The 17,135-nt window shown below is 40.5% G+C and overlaps 1 protein-coding gene across 4 annotated transcripts in view; it reads right to left on the reverse strand.

Annotated features, from left to right (window-relative positions):
- The window catches only part of PPP4R4 (protein phosphatase 4 regulatory subunit 4), a 144,877-nt gene that overhangs the window by 67,682 nt on the left and 60,060 nt on the right, over positions 1–17,135 (reverse strand). Inside the window, exons 1-5 of one of the 4 annotated variants that reach the window (XM_075926656.2) lie at positions 15,766–16,308; positions 9,189–9,289; positions 7,097–7,244; positions 6,319–6,392; positions 3,409–3,515 (exon numbers count right to left, since the gene is read on the reverse strand). In XM_075926656.2, the coding sequence (XP_075782771.1) occupies positions 3,409–3,515; positions 6,319–6,392; positions 7,097–7,217 (302 nt within the window). In that variant the 5' untranslated portion in view covers positions 7,218–7,244; positions 9,189–9,289; positions 15,766–16,308. Of the gene's footprint in view, positions 1–3,408; positions 3,516–6,318; positions 6,393–7,096; positions 7,245–9,188; positions 9,290–15,765; positions 16,309–17,135 lie in introns of those variants that run through there. The other 3 variants (XM_075926658.2, XM_075926657.2, XM_006133679.5) reach the window with 3 other exon arrangements.

Raw genomic sequence — 17,135 nt, forward strand, 5'->3', positions numbered from 1 at the left:
ACAGCACTCAAAGAAGAAACCTTCTTTATGCTTGCATCTATTCCTCCAAATTCAATTAATAGAACAAAATTAGGTATAAGGTGTAGAAATTTACTCCAAGCACAATGCTAAATGGCCCATTTGTTTACCTTTCATGGTATGTTAAGTTGTAGCTTCTTGGCTAGATTAAAAGTAGCCTCACAAAACAAAACAAGAACGACCAAAAACCTTGAAGGCCAATGCACACACAATTTAGACTTCCTTTTTCATGGAAAAAGGAACAGCTTGGTAAAGGTAATCATTTCCATTTCATTAACCCGGTCATAGTTGGATCTGGTCAAATAAAAGTTTAGAACAGAAAACAGATGTAAAACTCATCTCTGTAACCCTACTATCTGTTTCTTTTTCTTTCTCTTCATGCATTTGATGAAGTGCGTTACAACACCTAAAAGCTTATGCCATAATAAAATGGTTAGCATTTAGGTGTCACGGGACTCCTTGTTGTTTTTGCTGAAACAGAATAATTCTCCCAACAGCTGCACAATCACCAGCTCTACACAAACTATGCTAGTATAGAACATAAGCAGGAGTCAAAGGCGACCTTTATATTCTGCTCTTAGGAGAAAAGAAACATGTATTCTGCAACAATCCCCAAGGGTATGTCTACGCTAGCTCATTATTTCGAGCTAGGTAGGTAAATGAGGGCAACCGGAGTTGCAAATGAAGCCCGGGATTTAAATATCCCGGGCTTCATTTGCATGTTCCTGGGCGCTGCCATTTTTAAATCCCCCTTATTCCACGAGGAGTAACAGTTAATTCAAACTAAGGAGTTAGTTCGAATTAACGTTTAACTGCCGTGTCTAGCCGTGGGCAGTTAGTTCAGACTAAGAAGAATTTAAAAATGGCAGTGCCCGGGAACATGCAAATGAAGCCTGGGATATTTAAATCCCGGGCTTCATTTGCTTACCTAGCTCGAACTAATGAGCTAGTGTAGACATACCCCAAGAAAGGTTCCACCCACATCCCAATAATAGGTACTGCAAAGAGGGGTCTCATAGAGCTAACTATAACAGCCTTCTGCCACCTTAAGATTCCACACACTAGGAAACACTCAGCTGGCCACTTAACCAAGTTTTGTATTTGCTCTGAGTTGCTGGAGTAGCATACAACAGACTTGAGATAAGATTCTTCAAATTTTCCATCAAGAAATTTATATTTAAAATATGTTACCAGATAAAACATCTAGTTTCAGAAGGGGCTTGGGGCCAATAGAAAGATGGAAGCATGTTTAAAGAATCTCCCCATCAACAGAAACTGAACCGATACTTGTGTTTAAACCTTGGAGAACCTGTTCTGTTCCCTAGCATGAGACCTTTGTGACTTGTCTATTACCCAGGGAAAGGGGAGCCCCTTCCTCCATTGGAAAGTGGCTTTGGCAGCTCATATTTCCAGTTGCTAGAGATGGAGATCCTTGTAGAACAGAGGTGAACAACCTGAACCCCGCAAGCTACATTCGGCCCATCAAAGCAATCTGATTGTGGGCTGTAAGACATTTTGCAGACTTTGACCATCTGCAGGCATTGCTCCCTTTAGTTCCCAATAGCTGTCGTTCTCTGTTCCCAGCCAATGGGAGCTGTGGGAAGTAGCAGCCGGCAGATCCCTCCTGTTCCTTTGCCTGCATGTGCTGCTTCCCACCACTCCCCTTGGGTGGAAACAGAGAACTGCAGTCTCTAGGACCTATGGGGAGCAGTGGCTGTGGACCGCTGAACACCAGCAAAATGTCTTGCAGCCCAGAATCAGATTACCCTGATGGGCTGCAAGTTACCCACCACTGCTGAAGAGGGATCTGCAGTCTGAAACTTGGCCCAGAAAGACAGATCTCAAGGACAGGGGAGGCAAGTTGTATGGGCCTGTGATGCCTGGGCTCCAGGAATGTTTGGAGTTGGGAACCCAGTTCCACCAATGTTTGGAGCTGGGTCTCTCTTCTGGCTCTGCATGCCACCCCCACACGCCTTTCCTGGAGCATCCTCCAGCTCCCATTGTGCCTCCCCCAGGTCCTCTGCCGCTCCATGCTGTGCTTTCTCTCTGCAGCTGGCTGAAGTATTAACCAGAACAGCTCCTTCTCATACTTCCTTATATGCTTGGTAATATCTGCTGGTGCCACAGCTCTCACTTGGAGTCTAGACACTGCAGCTCCTTTCTATCTTAGACAGTGTGTTGAGGTGCTAAATTCCCATCCCTGCCCCCTCCTAAACCCCAACTTCCGCCCCTGCCCAGAGCCTGCACCAAACACCCACAGTCCTTCCTAGACCCTACACCTCTTTCTGTACCCCAACCCTGAGCCTGAACCACTTTTGCACCCAAACTCTCTTCCAAAGCCTGCACTCACCTCACCCAATCTCCCTCCTTTAGCCAGGGGATGGCGATGGGACTTGGACCTATTCTGGGCACCACGAAAAATTATACTCAAGGGAGTCCTTTTCTTCAGCTTGAGACTCTGGGAGTCAGAAAGGACCCTGAAAAGGCCGCAAGGACATTAATCTTTCATTTACAATCCTGGGGTTCAGTTATTAATATTGCCTGAATAGGAAAGGCTAGCTGAAAAGGGCCTGTTTAATATAAGGCTGATTAAAGAGATGGCAGAGGTTAATTAAGCAGTATGGCTGTTTTGGGACAGATAGGGTCTATAGCTTTTACTGCTGTTAGATATTTCCAGGTTGTGCATTGAAATCCAAGTCACTGATTTTCAGTCTTGGAGGTCAGGTCAACAGAAGCTGGTTGCTGTTATGTCCCTATTTAGTTATGACAAGGAGAAAATCCCAAGCAAAGAATTCTGAAATCTGGGCACAAAACTAAAAATGTAGAAAAAATATTTTGCCTTTAAGTGAAAAGAGCTTTAAGTTAATCAATTTCTTTACTGGATATTTTAAAATAGATTTTAATAGCACATTTAATCAAAAGGCTTGGAAGAGTCTGACTGAGGAGACAGAATTGCACTGGCATGCTCATCAGGATTTGGGATGCTTGACAGCTGTTTTTGATAAGCAAGGATAGCTATGCATCCAAAAGCTGAAAGCAGGCTGAAAAACCATTGTTTAGATCTGTGGACCTTCCTTCATAGAACAATAATCTGGAGAAATGTCATGAAAAATGTGTTCCCAAGGTAACCTCGACTAGTAGAAGAATGTACACCAAGAAGTTGAAAGCTGATGACAATAGCAACGTTTGAACATGCTGAGTACTGTGACCTGCCTAATGAACATTGCTTACAGTTAATTAGTATTATACTGACTAGATCTGGAAGAACAAAAGCATTCAATTTTTGTACAGTAGAAAGAATTATGTAAATCTACTTCTTGTAACATTACCCACTAGCAAAGACATTGTGGTAAACATTAAATCTGAAACACAGAGACACAAACTACTCACATATGAGCTTCAAACTTGTTAGCTAATTTTCCCAATATTTTACAGCTAACTAAGCGAGACTGAAGTGTTTGGGAAAGTTGTGCCTTGGAAACAAGTGGATTCAGGATCTATATGGAAAAAATGGGAGGAAACATTTAAACACTAAAAAATGTATTCCTGTTTGAAAAAAATCCAAATTTATATACTACAAATGTCCATTACTTTCCACAAAATTAGACTAAAAGATCATACTAAAGCACACATGAAGACTACTAAGAACCTTGCATTTTAATATTCAGTACCAACTATAGTATGTACCAAAGGTATCTTGGCCCAAATTCTAGTTTATGATTCACATCACAGTTATAGCCATTATATCTTTGCAATATCACATCTATCTTCTTGTGTTTTTATTTAGGGAATAATACCATAAGCTTATTTATTTATATTATTTGGGGAATTTTCATATAAAGGTGCCCTTGTATGGAAAAACTTAGAGGAGGAGGAGGAGGAGGAGGGAACAGAAACAGTATGAAGCTCTCTGTCAAGTTTTATCCAAGGACATCCACTTTGATGTGGATTTGGTGGTCACATACCCTTCCAATCTTGGATATCTCTGGGATTCCTAGGGAAGAGATTCACTTCCATCTCTAGCCATTATCCACTCCTGCTTTTGCTGGAGCTGTGCTACTGTTTGCTGAATCTCCTCCATGACTGTAGAGGATCAGATGTCAGAAGAAGATAATATTCCTAGTTATATTATCTTCTGATGAAAAATTGCCATAGAAATTCATATGCAAGTAGGGGAAGATGCTACAAAGTAGGATACCTCCCTTACTCTGCCTTAACTCTTCATCCAAGCTTTTATGTACAATCCTAGCAGAAGAGAATACACAGGCAAGGAAAGGGGTACCAGTGGTGCGTAAGTGGCCCTTCCCATCATCTTATTGACAAAAATTCTGAGATCAGTGTGCTGAGATTTCCTACTGTGAAAATGTGAATGGATGAACAAGCTAGAATTAGTACATGTTACTCATTATAACACTTAGTAAGGAAACAAGTCATACAGGCTTTGTAGGTATGATATACTATTATTATTTAATGTTTGAACAATGGAAGAACCCAGAACATGCCAGGCACTTTCCAAATATTTAAGCAAGACATAGTTTTTTCCTCTAACATACTTTAATTTAAAACTGTCCTCCAATTTCTATTTACAATAAATAAAACAAGAATCTAGGGGTATGTCTACACTGCACACTTCTTTTGAAATGAACTATTCTGGAAGAAATACTCTGAAATAGCTTATTTCGAAATAACACGTCTACACTACGGGGAAGCCTCAAAATTAGTTCAAGGCAAGCTTCCCTAATGTGGACGCAGTACTTCGATTTAGAGCTCCAGGAGGCCCTGGGGAGTAATTACTTTGAATGGCCCTGAGGAGACGCTATTTCAAAATAGCAGAAGTGGAGCGTCCACACTACTGCTATTCTGATATAGTTATTTCAGAATAGGTGTTATTCCTCATGGAATGAGGTTTACAGAATCCGGAATAAGCTGTCCATTATTTAAAATTTAGTTTGAAATAACGGAATTCCTGTGTAGACACTTGCATTGTTATTTCTGAAAAACAGCCATTATTCCGAAATAACGCTGTTGTATAGATACACTCTTGGTGTCACAATGCAAAACCAAAATAATTAAGAAAGGCCTTCTTACTTAATGTGATCTTATCCGACCAGCGTGTTAAAAGTGCCTCAGCGATTGTATTATATACAAGGGATACATCTACACTGGCATGATTTTGTGCAAGAACTCTTTTGCGGAAGAGTTCTTGTGCAAAACCTCTTCCAGAAGAGAGCTTCTACACTGGCATGTGCTTTTGCGCAAGAGCATTCTTGCCAGTGTAGACACTCTCTTGCACAAGAAAGCTTTGATAGCCATTTTAACCATAGGGCTTTCTTGTGCAAGTAATTCATGTTGCCTGTCTACATTGGCCTCTTACACAAGAACAGTTGCACAAGAGAGCTTATTCCCGAGTGGGAGCATAATAGTTCTTGCACAAGAAGCACTGATTTCATACATTAGAACGTCAGTGTTCTTGCGCAAAAACTCGTGGCCAATGTAGACAGGCAGCAAGTTTTGGCGCAAAAGTGGCTGCTTTTGCGCAAGATCGCACCAATGTGGACAGCCAAGGTACATTGTTGTGGGGACATTTTATCATTTTACTGTGATTTCAGGAAAAAGCAGCAAGCAAGTTGACATTTTCCCTAAGTGATTGTTTTTTATGTTGCACTACAGAAAGACATTGGTTCCAGCAATAAGAATTTATTTGGTTATAGTTAGACTTCTACTCTTTAAAAGAAATTTTAAAGTAATGACGGATTTCATTTACAAGAACATTTTAGGAATGTTTTTATTAAGCTCAAATTATTGTTAAGGGGCAGCCGACAATTCTTCCATACTCCAGGACCATAATGTAGAGACAAATATACAGTGTTTTCAGGCTTACTTCCAAATAAAGACCTTTAACCCACTGAGAAGAATTTAAATCTCAAGTCTATTACACCTGCAGCATAAAATTAGTTTCAGTGCCAATCCAGAATTTTAAGTTACAAAAACAAAAGCTCTTTTGTTAGTAAATGTGGAAGAATGTTTTATAATCTTTAAAATTGAAACCTCAAAATTGATTATACCTCATTTAAAAATATTGTAGCCATTGTTTGTTAATGTATACAAAAACCTTTAAAGATGCCCCCTCCTCCCCAATACATTGCTTTACTACACAATGTTCTACATACAGCTTGATTTTTACAGGTGTTGACTGCCTGTTACTTCTTTTGACACAAATAGGAATTGCAGTTATTCCATTAGATCATTATTCATAAAAATCTATTCTCCATGAATGTTTCCATGAAAAAATAACATTACCTCATGTCTGATGGTTTCTTTTGGCAAGACTTCTATTACAGCAAGAAGAGTTTCCAGCCATGCATTGCTGACACCTGTTAGACATAAATGGACTATGTGTTACGTTATAGATGAGTTGTATGAAACAACTTCTGAGTTGATACAGCCAGCTATTCAGTGAGTTTCTAAATTACATTACAGTAACATTCAAAAATATTTACACACCTCAACCTGTTTGCACATATATCATTTGAAAAGCAGATTTTTCTTGCATCTTGGGAAAGAGGGGGAATTATTTTATTACTTGGTTTTGGAACAACTGTTTGAAAATGACAGTTTCCCTCTACTTAGAAATAGCATGCTTTTAAATGTACTTATGTAAAACTTTCTATTTTTGCTGCAACTGTATTTTTTTCCTGTATTAAGAAAATAATTTCCAAGAAGTCAAAAGAAAATCTAAAAAAATCTCAATATTATCAGGAAAATACTGTAAACCACTTGTGCATACTCAAGTACAGATTCCAATTAATTCACAGGAAGTTTGGACTAATGACTTCAAGATTTTGTGCACCAAAAATGTATTTATTTGTTTTATTCAAAATGAAGGAAACTTTCAGCTAAACAACAGCATGCAGGAAGGTAAATATATAGAAAACCTTTTATACTGTAAGCCATTCCACATCTAGTAATAAATTCAAATTGGTATAAATTGTATGTATTGTTTTAAATAGTACTGTACAGCCACTAAGGACACATAAATCACAAAGAAACAATCAGTTATCAGCATCATGACCCTGACCTGCATCCCTATGTTCCAGATTCTGTAGAATGATGTGTAGAAAGGAGTGGGAATAAGTATGAATGGACACTGACTCCTCTTGCAGAATAGTCAAAAATGAAACAGCAGCTGTCAACTGCATTTCCACCCCTGCAACATGCAGGACCTCCTGTATAATCAGAAAGGGTATTGATTTAAAAGGATGAGACAAACACATTTAAAGAAAATTCCAATGTTTATTCAGATACTAGGAATCAGTGTGTAAGATGTTAGATACATAACTGTCCTTACACAACCCTTTCCTCTTAACATCAATCATTTAGAGATACTCTAATCTATTTTAAACTACAGCTTCACAAATTCAGGCATCTTAGAAATCATAATGATATGAAACTTTCAAGACAAATAAATTAAAGTGGATCATAATGTTTGACATGGATTAGTTAGCAAATGTAGCACACATTATAATTTTACTAAGCTTTTTAGTTTTGTCTTGTTCAGTTACTTGTTTAGATATAGATGTTTTCTTTATGTATAATAAGAAAATGTCACAACAGACTACAGAGCATTCATTTCAGTAATTAATGGGTTCGAGAGAGAAATATTGTATCTGGGAAGTGATACCAAATTGCCCAAAGTAATTTAAATTTCCCTAATCAATGATACTTTATCTATAAACAGAGAGGTGTGTAATCAACTTTATCATGAACCAATCTTACTTTTTAGAAACTCTTTCAAGTGTCTAGACCAGAGTCAAATAATAATAATGATCATATCATAGAGAAATGTGAACAAGTGTTCATTTCTAGACAGTTGTCAGAATGAAAATTAAAGACTATATCTAGCTCTTTCAAAGTTATTTAACATATCACAACATCTTCTATGTATAACCTGTATGAGTCACTACTCACTACCAGTATGTACTTTCACTAGATATTACTAGAATTTTATTTCATAATTTACTATTAAAATATTATGCAAGTTTTACTTGTGAATCAAACCTAGGTAACACTCAGCTTTCTATCTAGACCAACTGATCCTAGCCTGCCATTTGATACTTTTTACAGATACTTTTTTGATTCTTTTAAACATACATATTGGGAGACAAATAACATTCCCATATTTAACAAAAGAGCAAATAAAAACAAACAAAAAACCCCTCCAACAGACTTTCTTAACAATAAACCACTAATCACAGGCAAAAATGTCGACAAAAGATGATCCTGGCTTATGATCAGCTCAGACCTGTCATGTGGTGACTTAGTACATTTATCTTTTATGTAATAAGAGGTGAACTATAAAGAAGTCTCGGTACAGAAATGTAAACCAATCATACTGTATGTGCAAATACCTTTTTACAGAGTAGCTGAGCTAAAGAAAAACTGTTATTCATCTCAAGAGCTAGTTGTGGGTATTTATAGCGGTGGATATTTCTACATTATCCAAGTAAAATTAAGCTATGCCACACAGCTTACCAACTAACAGTATAATAAAATGTTCATATTCCTTAAAAGGGATAAGTTGCCATTTTTTGTCATTAAAGACCATACATTGGCCTTGTACAACTTCCATTAACACTACTGGGTGTATTACCAAGGAACTAGGTCAGTATTTGGTCTTAGAACAGGGGATCAAAATAAGTAAGCACATAAAAATCTGGAAATACAACAGAAAGGATTTCACAAAACAATTAAGAAATAAGGCAGAAGAAACAGGGCCTAAAGACATGAGTTCTAGGATACAGTTTTTCTTTTAAGACAGCAGAGACAATTCCGCCCGTTTAGAGTTATTTAAGAAGCTCTATCCCACCTCCCATCCCTTGTGCTAAGATTCAGGTGAAAGACAGGATTATTAATACAGTCTAACTATAAAATGGGCTAAATGCAAACAATGCAATTCAGAACACTGTATGACTGAGTTTATCCATATGACACACTTTCCATACTCAAAAGCTTTTTAAATTGTGGGATGAAATGGACCTTTGGAAACGTACATTTCTGCAATGTTAAGCAGAAGTTTTAAAAAAAATCAACAGATTTTGTTAGAATAAAAGGTAGCTGACATCAATTTTAAATATGTTCACTGGGTACACAACATAAATAGTGTTACTTACCAACAACTCAAGATTCCAAATGGGTAGCTCCTCCACAGATCCACACTCTCTGGATAATCATGTGTGAGAGCCACATTCTCTGGATGTGCCTCCTCATGGACCTCGGGAGACATTGAAATGTAAATTTCTAGATTGCTTAAACATGTGCCTGCATTGATGTCTGCACTGAGAACTGTAAAGTTCCACCTATTAAAATGTGTCTGGCTTCCATACCCACTTCAGTTCCATAGACCTCAAGTTGGACATAAAAATGTATGACAAAAGACATCAGGTTTGTGAGTGTAGATCTGTCGAGGAGGATACCCATTTGGAGAATTATGATTATGGGTAAGTAACTTCTTTTTCTAGGCATGGGATCTCCTTCACAGATTCCCACTCTCCAGTGGCAAAAAAGCACTAACCAGCAGACTCAGACAGAGGGATTCAGTGTGACGTCAAAAGAACCAGGTGGTTGCTGAACTGCCCTATTGAAAAAGACTATGGTCTAGCAGTTAATTTCAGGCAGCTATCGTTTCAAAATGTAGAAAGCACTGCAGATTTCCTGTATTGGAACAGATGAAATTTCAACACTAGTGCAATATCGTTTATGTCCCTTTGGAACAGAATACTTCCTTGAAAGAATGCTGCAAGTGAAAATACAGTCTATCAGTTAGTATCTATGTTAATAATGCATAACCTTTCAATTAGGATCCAAAAGACACACACAGTGAGGCCAACAGCCACTGCAGGCCCTAGGGCAAGGTATGCTGGGGAGGCTGGCTCCTGCACTCAGAAGTGGGGGAGGGGAGCTGAGGCAGTCAGCCCTCAGCACTACCGAGACCACTGTAAGCTCCCCTTCACACCCCAACCTTTAAAGCTGCACAGAGCGGCACTCCAAAAGGGCCTGGGGCTTGGGCTATTGCCATTGTTTAGAGTCACCCAGCCTCGGGGCATCTGCCCTCTTGCCTCCTCCCCCGTCAGTGGACCTGGACGGACAGACGGACGCACGCACACACACATGCACACACAGAGAAAGTATAGAAGAATGGTAAAAAAGAGGACTGATTAGTCTTGACCCCAAAGTCATTTTTGAATGTAAGCTAGGGTTAACAGCACCATCGCTACTAAGAAGAATTTGTCAACAGCAACTGCAGCTTGCAACAATGAAAACTTGATGGATAGTAAATTTTAAAAATAATTTCCTAGATTACAAAATAATTTGTTTAGAAAATGGCTTCAGAATGGATCAGATAGCACAAGGGAAAGGCTTGCTGCATAGGAGTCAGATAACTGAAATAAGAAACAAAAACATTCAGGATTTTGAGAAGTCAAAGTACTGTATACTTGAAAAGATGGGCTCTCTTTCCTTAGAGGTATGTAAAGACATACATTAGTTAACCAACTGCAGCTCTAGATCTAAATTAGTTGATTTTTTTATTCTGAAATCATAACATTTGGAAAAATAATTCTTAATAAAAAAATTCAGAAAGACAAATGCCTTCAAAAACCTATTTCTGGTGGTACAAAGATCTCCCAAACCATGGGGATCAAACAGAAAGGGAGCTGTCAATGCCAAATACAAAGAAATCATTAGGTGCGCATTGAACATATACTAAGGATTATGTCTAAGCTATCTATACATCAGCATTTCAGTGATTATCAAGGTTTGTGATGAAGTATATGGAGATATCCAGAGAGTGGGGGATCTATGTATGAGAACCATAAGAAGACACTGTTTTTTTAACTATAGAGACTGTACAAAGATTTAATATACAGTATAGCCACCAAAATTCAGGGCATACTTGAAAGTGGAAGTTTAAGACAGTATGGGGGACACTGATCATGAAATAATAGAGTTCATGATCTTAAGGAAAGGTAGAAGGGAGACCAGCACAATTGAGGTAATGGATTTCAGGAAGGCAGATTTTGATAAGCTCAGAGAACTTGTAGGTAAGGTGCCATGGGAAGCAAGACTGAAGGGAAAAACAACTGAGGAGAGCTGGAAGTATTTCAAAGGGACGTTGTTAAGGGCCCAAAAGCAAACAATTCCGCTGTGTAGGAAAAATAGAAAATATGGCAAAAGACCAGCTTGGCTTAACAAGAAGATCTTGCATGATCTCAAAATAAAAAAGGAGTCCTATAAAAAAATGGAAACTAGGACAAATAACAAAGGATGAATTTATGCAAGCAACACAGGAATGCAGGGGCAAGATTAGAAAGGCACAGGCGCAAAATGAGATCAAACTAGCTACAGGCATAAAGGGAAACAAGAAGACCTTTTATAAATACATTAGAAGCAAGAGGAAGACCAAGGACAGGATAGGCCCACTGCTCAGTGAGGAGGGAGAAGCAGTAACAGGAAACTTGGAAATGGCGGAGATGCTCAATGACTTCTTTGTTTCGGTCTTCACTGAGAAGTCTGGAGGTGTGCCTAACGTAGTGAATACAAGCAGAGAGAGGGTAAGTTTAGAAGATAGGATACACAAAGAACAAGTTAAAAATCACGTAGGAAAGTTAGATGTCAGCAGGTCACCAGGTCCTGATGAAATGCATCCCAGGATACTCAAGGAGTTGATAGAGGAGGTATCTGAGCCTTTAGCTATGATCTTTGAAAAATCATGGAAGACAGGGGAGATACCAGAAGACTGGAAAAGGGCAAATATTGTGCCCATCTATAAAAAGGGGAATAAGAACAACCCAGGAAACTACAGACCGGTCAGTTTAACGTCTGTCCCAGGGAAGACAATGGAGCAGGTAATTAAGGAAATCATATGCAAACACTTGGAAGGTAATAAAGTGGTAGGGAATAGCCAGCATGGGTTTGTGAAGAACAAGTCATGCCAAACTAATCTGATAGCTTTCTTTGATAGGATAACGAGCCTTGTGGATAAGGGAGAAGCGGTGGATGTCATATACCTAGACTTTAGTAAGGCATTTGATACGGTCTCGCATGATATTCTTATTGATAAACTAGGCAAATATAACTTAGATAGGGCCACGATAAGGTGGGTGCATAATTGGCTGGATAACCGTAGTCAGAGAGTTGTTGTTAACGGTGCTAAATCCTGCTGGAAAGGGATAACAAGTGGAGTTCCGCAAGGGTCTGTTTTGGGACCTGTACTGTTCAATATCTTCATCAATGATGTAGATACTGGGATAGAGAGTACGCTTATTAGATTTGCAGATGATACCAAACTGGGTGGGGTTGCAACTTCTTTGGAGGATAGGGACATAATTCAAAATGACCTTAGCAAGTTACAGAAATGGTCAGAGGTAAACAGGATGAAGTTTAATAAAGAGAAATGCAAAGTGCTCCACTTAGAAAGGAACAATCAGTTCCATACATTCAAGATGGGAAGCGACTGTCTAGGAAGGAGCATGGCGGAAAGGGATCTAGGGGTCATAGTGGACCACAAGTTGAATATGAGTCAACAGTGTGATGCTGTTGCAAAAAAAGCAAATATGATTCTAGGTTGTATCAACAGGTGTGTTGTAAGCAAAACTCGTGAAGTCATTCTGCCGCTCTACTCTGCACTAGTTAGGCCTCAGATGGAGTACTGTGTCCAGTTCTGGGCGCCACATTTCAAGAAAGATGTGGAGAAATTGGAAAGCGTACAGAGAAGAGCGACAAGAATGATTAAAGGTTTAGAGAACATGACCTATGAAGCCAGGCTTCATGAACTGGGCTTGTTTAGTTTGGAAAAAAGAAGATTAAGGGGGGACATGATAGCGGTTTTCAAATATCTAAAAGGGTGTCAAAAGGAGGAAGGAGAAAATTTGTTCCTCTTGGTTTCTGAGGACAGGACAAGGAGTAATGGGCTTAAAGTGCAGCAAGGGAGGTTTAGATTGGACATTAGGAAAAAATTCCTAACTGTCAGGGTGGTCAAATATTGGAATAAATTGCCAAGGGACGTGGTGGAATCTTCCTCTCTGGAGATATTTAAGAACAGGTTAGATAGACATCTGTCAGGGATGGTGTAGATGGAGCTTGGTCCTGCTTGAGGGCGGGGGGCTGGACTTGATGACCTCTTGAGGTCCCTTCCAGTCCTATGATTCTATTTTAAATTTTAATCTATGTATATCATAGCTGATTTAACCGATCAAACACAATAATGATGCCTCAAACTTGACCATACTTTCTCTGAGTTATATTAAATAGTCTGGCAAATTTAATTTTTTTTTTTTTTGCCAATCTTAGAATCTGCCTGGTAAAAGGTGAAATTGTTTTGCTTTGTAGTTTCTTTAATTGTTGCTTTATTTTGAATATTTAAAATGACAAATATAGACTGCGAATGGAAGTGTTTTCCTACTTGTTTAATTTCCACCATTAAGTAGGCAAGATTACCAGGTTTCGTTTACCAATTTCTGCCAACAAGCAGAGATAAAATTCTTGATCCAGACAGTCATAATGTCTTTGAGATATCTTTTCCTCAGTCTATTTTATGTACAGTATTGACAAAATAAGCATTTGTTCTTACTTGTGAGTTCTACAAACATGTTCAAACACCAAATGAGGAATTCACTACCCAATTAGCTCATGGTGATAAAGAGGTGCAGACCACATAAATTACACATGGCAATTACTGCCTTTCACTTTACAGTTGTAGATACAAATTTAGAAAAGTGGGTGAACATCATAATCCCATCTCACCTATAGGGAATGGGGATACAGAGAAATTAACAGACAATTCAATTTCCTTTGAAATGAAACAACTCCCACTATTTTCAATGGAAATTAGACCAAGTGAAGACTATACTAGATTTCCAGTTACAGGTCAGTACATCAGCAGTAATCTTCAAAAGATGTACAAAGAAAAAACATCAAACATAACAAAAGTCTGTCAGTGCTAAAAAATATTGGCAATCAAAACTAACAACAGCAATTATCAATCCACCCAGCAAAAATAGGAAAACAAGAACATCTCAGATGTAATTGGATTCAGTAAATTTAAACAGCAAATTTCAGAAATTCATCAAGTCAGCAAGTTGGTTTAGAAAGGGGCCTGGAATGAGAATCTGAAGTTTATGTGGCAATTAGGTTGAAAAACTAGGGTTAAAGTTAACATTTTCAGTAGTTTTGAATCCTCAAGTCATTGTTTGTTTGTTTTCCCAAAGCTATTTCATATTTTTATAAAAAGGTCTATTGAACTGGCCATGACAACACTGAGTCTGATAATGGAAGCATTTACTCAGCTGTTTTTCCAATGTGTCAGTTTATTTTATTCCTCAATTCTGAACACATCTTGTTCTGTGGCCATTTGATCAGTTCAAAGAATAAGTAAAACAGCTCTTTTATAAAGGCCCAGGAAGACAAGACAAATTGACCCATGTATTAGAGCATGCATTTAAGTGTCTGTAACCGGTTTGGTCTCCCAGAGGGGCTCCTCTGTCTCCAGGTCAGTGGGCAGCCACTCCGCCCCACGACTTCAGGCACTAAAACAAACCCTCAAGTAAACAATCTAAGCCTGGGTCTCAGGCAGCAACAACAAAGAGAGGCCAATTGGTAGTCCCATGTCTTCGGTCTTGTTCCAGGAGGAGCGGCAAACATGCAGTCCATTTGGAAGCTCTAGCCCTGGGTCAAAGGGGGTAGCAAGCAATACAGTCAATTCAGAGAGTCCCGGGGCAGAAACTCCACTCATCTGAAGAAGTGTGCCCACGAAAGCTCATGATATCATCTACATGTTTTGTTAGTCTATAAAGTGCTACCAGACTATTTGTTGTTTTTTCTGTATCAGAGTAACTCAGCTACCCCCTGAAGCTCCCAAATAAACATAGTTAGTTCAGGGGTTCAGTGGCCCAGGTCTTGCTTCAGGTGGGGTGACAACCTAACACAAGCAGGTCAAGGCAGGCAGTAAACAAATACGGTTAGTGAGCGAGGGCCCTAGGTCAGGGCCGGGCAGCAAATAAACACTGTTAGTTCAGGAGTTCGAAAGCCCTGGCCTTGCTTCGGGGGGGTAGGGAGGGGGGGCAAACAAACAGTTCATGCTCCAGGCCCTGGTTCAGGGCGGGCAGCAAAAAAACCCAGTTCAGAGTCCCCAGTCCTGGTTCAGGGTGGGGCAGCAACCAAACACAGGGGGAAACCAGAAGGTCTGTAGCCCAGGCCTTGTTTCAGGCAGGGCAGCAAACATAGAGAGGAGCCCTGCTCCCAGGGCGGGAGGGGGGGGGGGCAGTGTGACAGACCGGGCCGTGTCTGGGCACAGCTGAGGGTGTCCGCTCAGGGTGAATTGCTCAAATCCGGGGCTCCTTACAGCCCCCAGACTGGTGACCTTTCCAAACCGGCCACAAACCAGTCCCACAGAGCACTTCAGCAGCCTGCCTGAAGCCTCATGAGCAAAACCCCTCCGACACCCCAGCAATATCTATGCCACAGATGGCCCTGGGCCTCATACACAGGTGGGGGGTCCTAGCACCCAATCCCACCAACCCCGAACAAGTTCTGTCCGGTTCCAAGAAACCAGCCACAGATCCCTGGTCAATTTACCCTCTGGATCTTACCCACACATCACGCTGGGCCAATCCTTTAGAATCTATATCTAAAGGTTTATTATCACAAGAAAGAAAAGCATGAGAGTAAGGTTGTTAAAGAATAGTACGTTACATGCACCGAATCTCCCAGTCCTCGATGCAGGCTCTAGCAGAGATGTTACAGCTGCTGGTTTAAAATTTCTTGTTGCACATCCTAGCATCAGGATGGGTTCACAGGTCTTCCGGGCTCTTCGATCCCTGCAATGCTGCCTCTGGGATGAAGTGCTGAGCTGAGAACAAAATGGCATCGACCACATGGCCTCTTTATACCTCCTTCCTGGCCTCTTCTTGTACGCAGCCAGTCACCTGGCCCTCAGCCTCTCTGCTGGCAGCTCTTAGGTCTCCGCCCTCATGCTTTAGGTGTGTCCTTGGCCCATCGAGTGCCATTGTCCCACAGGGCCTCGCTAATCAGCCTGTCCATAGCAATGCTCAACCATATTCAGAGAAATATTCAGCTTTCACACAGATTACAGATTCCTACCTACACACAGAGACATTATACACTCACATAAATAGCATACACAGGATCAGCAAACAATAAGCTCCCATTCAATACCCCACATGGCCCCCTTTTATACCACTGTTGGGGCCAGCACCCCCACCTATGAGTGCAGCCATGATCTGGCAAATAAACATTGTTAGTTCAGGATTTCGAAAGCCCTGGCCTTGCTTGGGGGGGGGGGGGGGGGAGCAAACAAACAGTTCATGCTCCAGGCCCTGGTTCAGGGCGGGCAGCAAAAAAACCCAGTTCAGAGTCCCCAGCCCTGGTTCAGGGCGGGGCAGCAACCAAACACAGGGGAAACCAGAAGGTCTGTAGCCCAGGCCTTGTTTGAGGCAGGGCAGCAAACAGAGGAGCCCTGGTCCCAGGTCGGCGGGGGGGGGGGGGGGGGGGGAAACAGTAAATAAAGATAGGTAACAGTTCAAAATCCGCAGCCCTGGTTCGGGGGAGGGGGGTGGAGGGGAGGGACAGCAAACAATACTGTTAGTTCAGTGGTAAGTAGGTTGTCTCCTCATTCAGGAGGGGTTCAGGAAACTCACCTGTGGTGGCTGAGATGGGGAGACTGCCACCCACCGGTTGGCAGAGTGAATGCAGGCCCACCCACTCCATTCCTCTCAGCCCAAGGCCCTGTGCCCACTATTTCCCAAAATAGCAAGCATGCTATTCCGGCATCCCTGTAACCCTTGTGCCATGAGGATTAAGCGATTTGTCGGAATAGTGCCTTATTTTGAAATCTGACGCTGTCTACACAGCACCAAATTTCAAAATAAGCTCCTTCGACCTAGACTTGGAATAAGCTACACAATTTGCGTAGTGCAAATTGCGTAGCTTATTCCAACAGAAGGGAGCTTTCTAGATGCAACCCTAGAAGACTATACATGTCATCTAATCACATTTCTCGATTGCCTATAACAGAGGGCAGCATGCTTGCTGATATATTTATT

This window comes from Pelodiscus sinensis, chromosome 5 (assembly GCF_052426305.1).
Source record: "Pelodiscus sinensis isolate ZL-2025 chromosome 5, ASM5242630v1, whole genome shotgun sequence".
Taxonomy (NCBI): Eukaryota; Metazoa; Chordata; order Testudines; family Trionychidae; genus Pelodiscus; species Pelodiscus sinensis.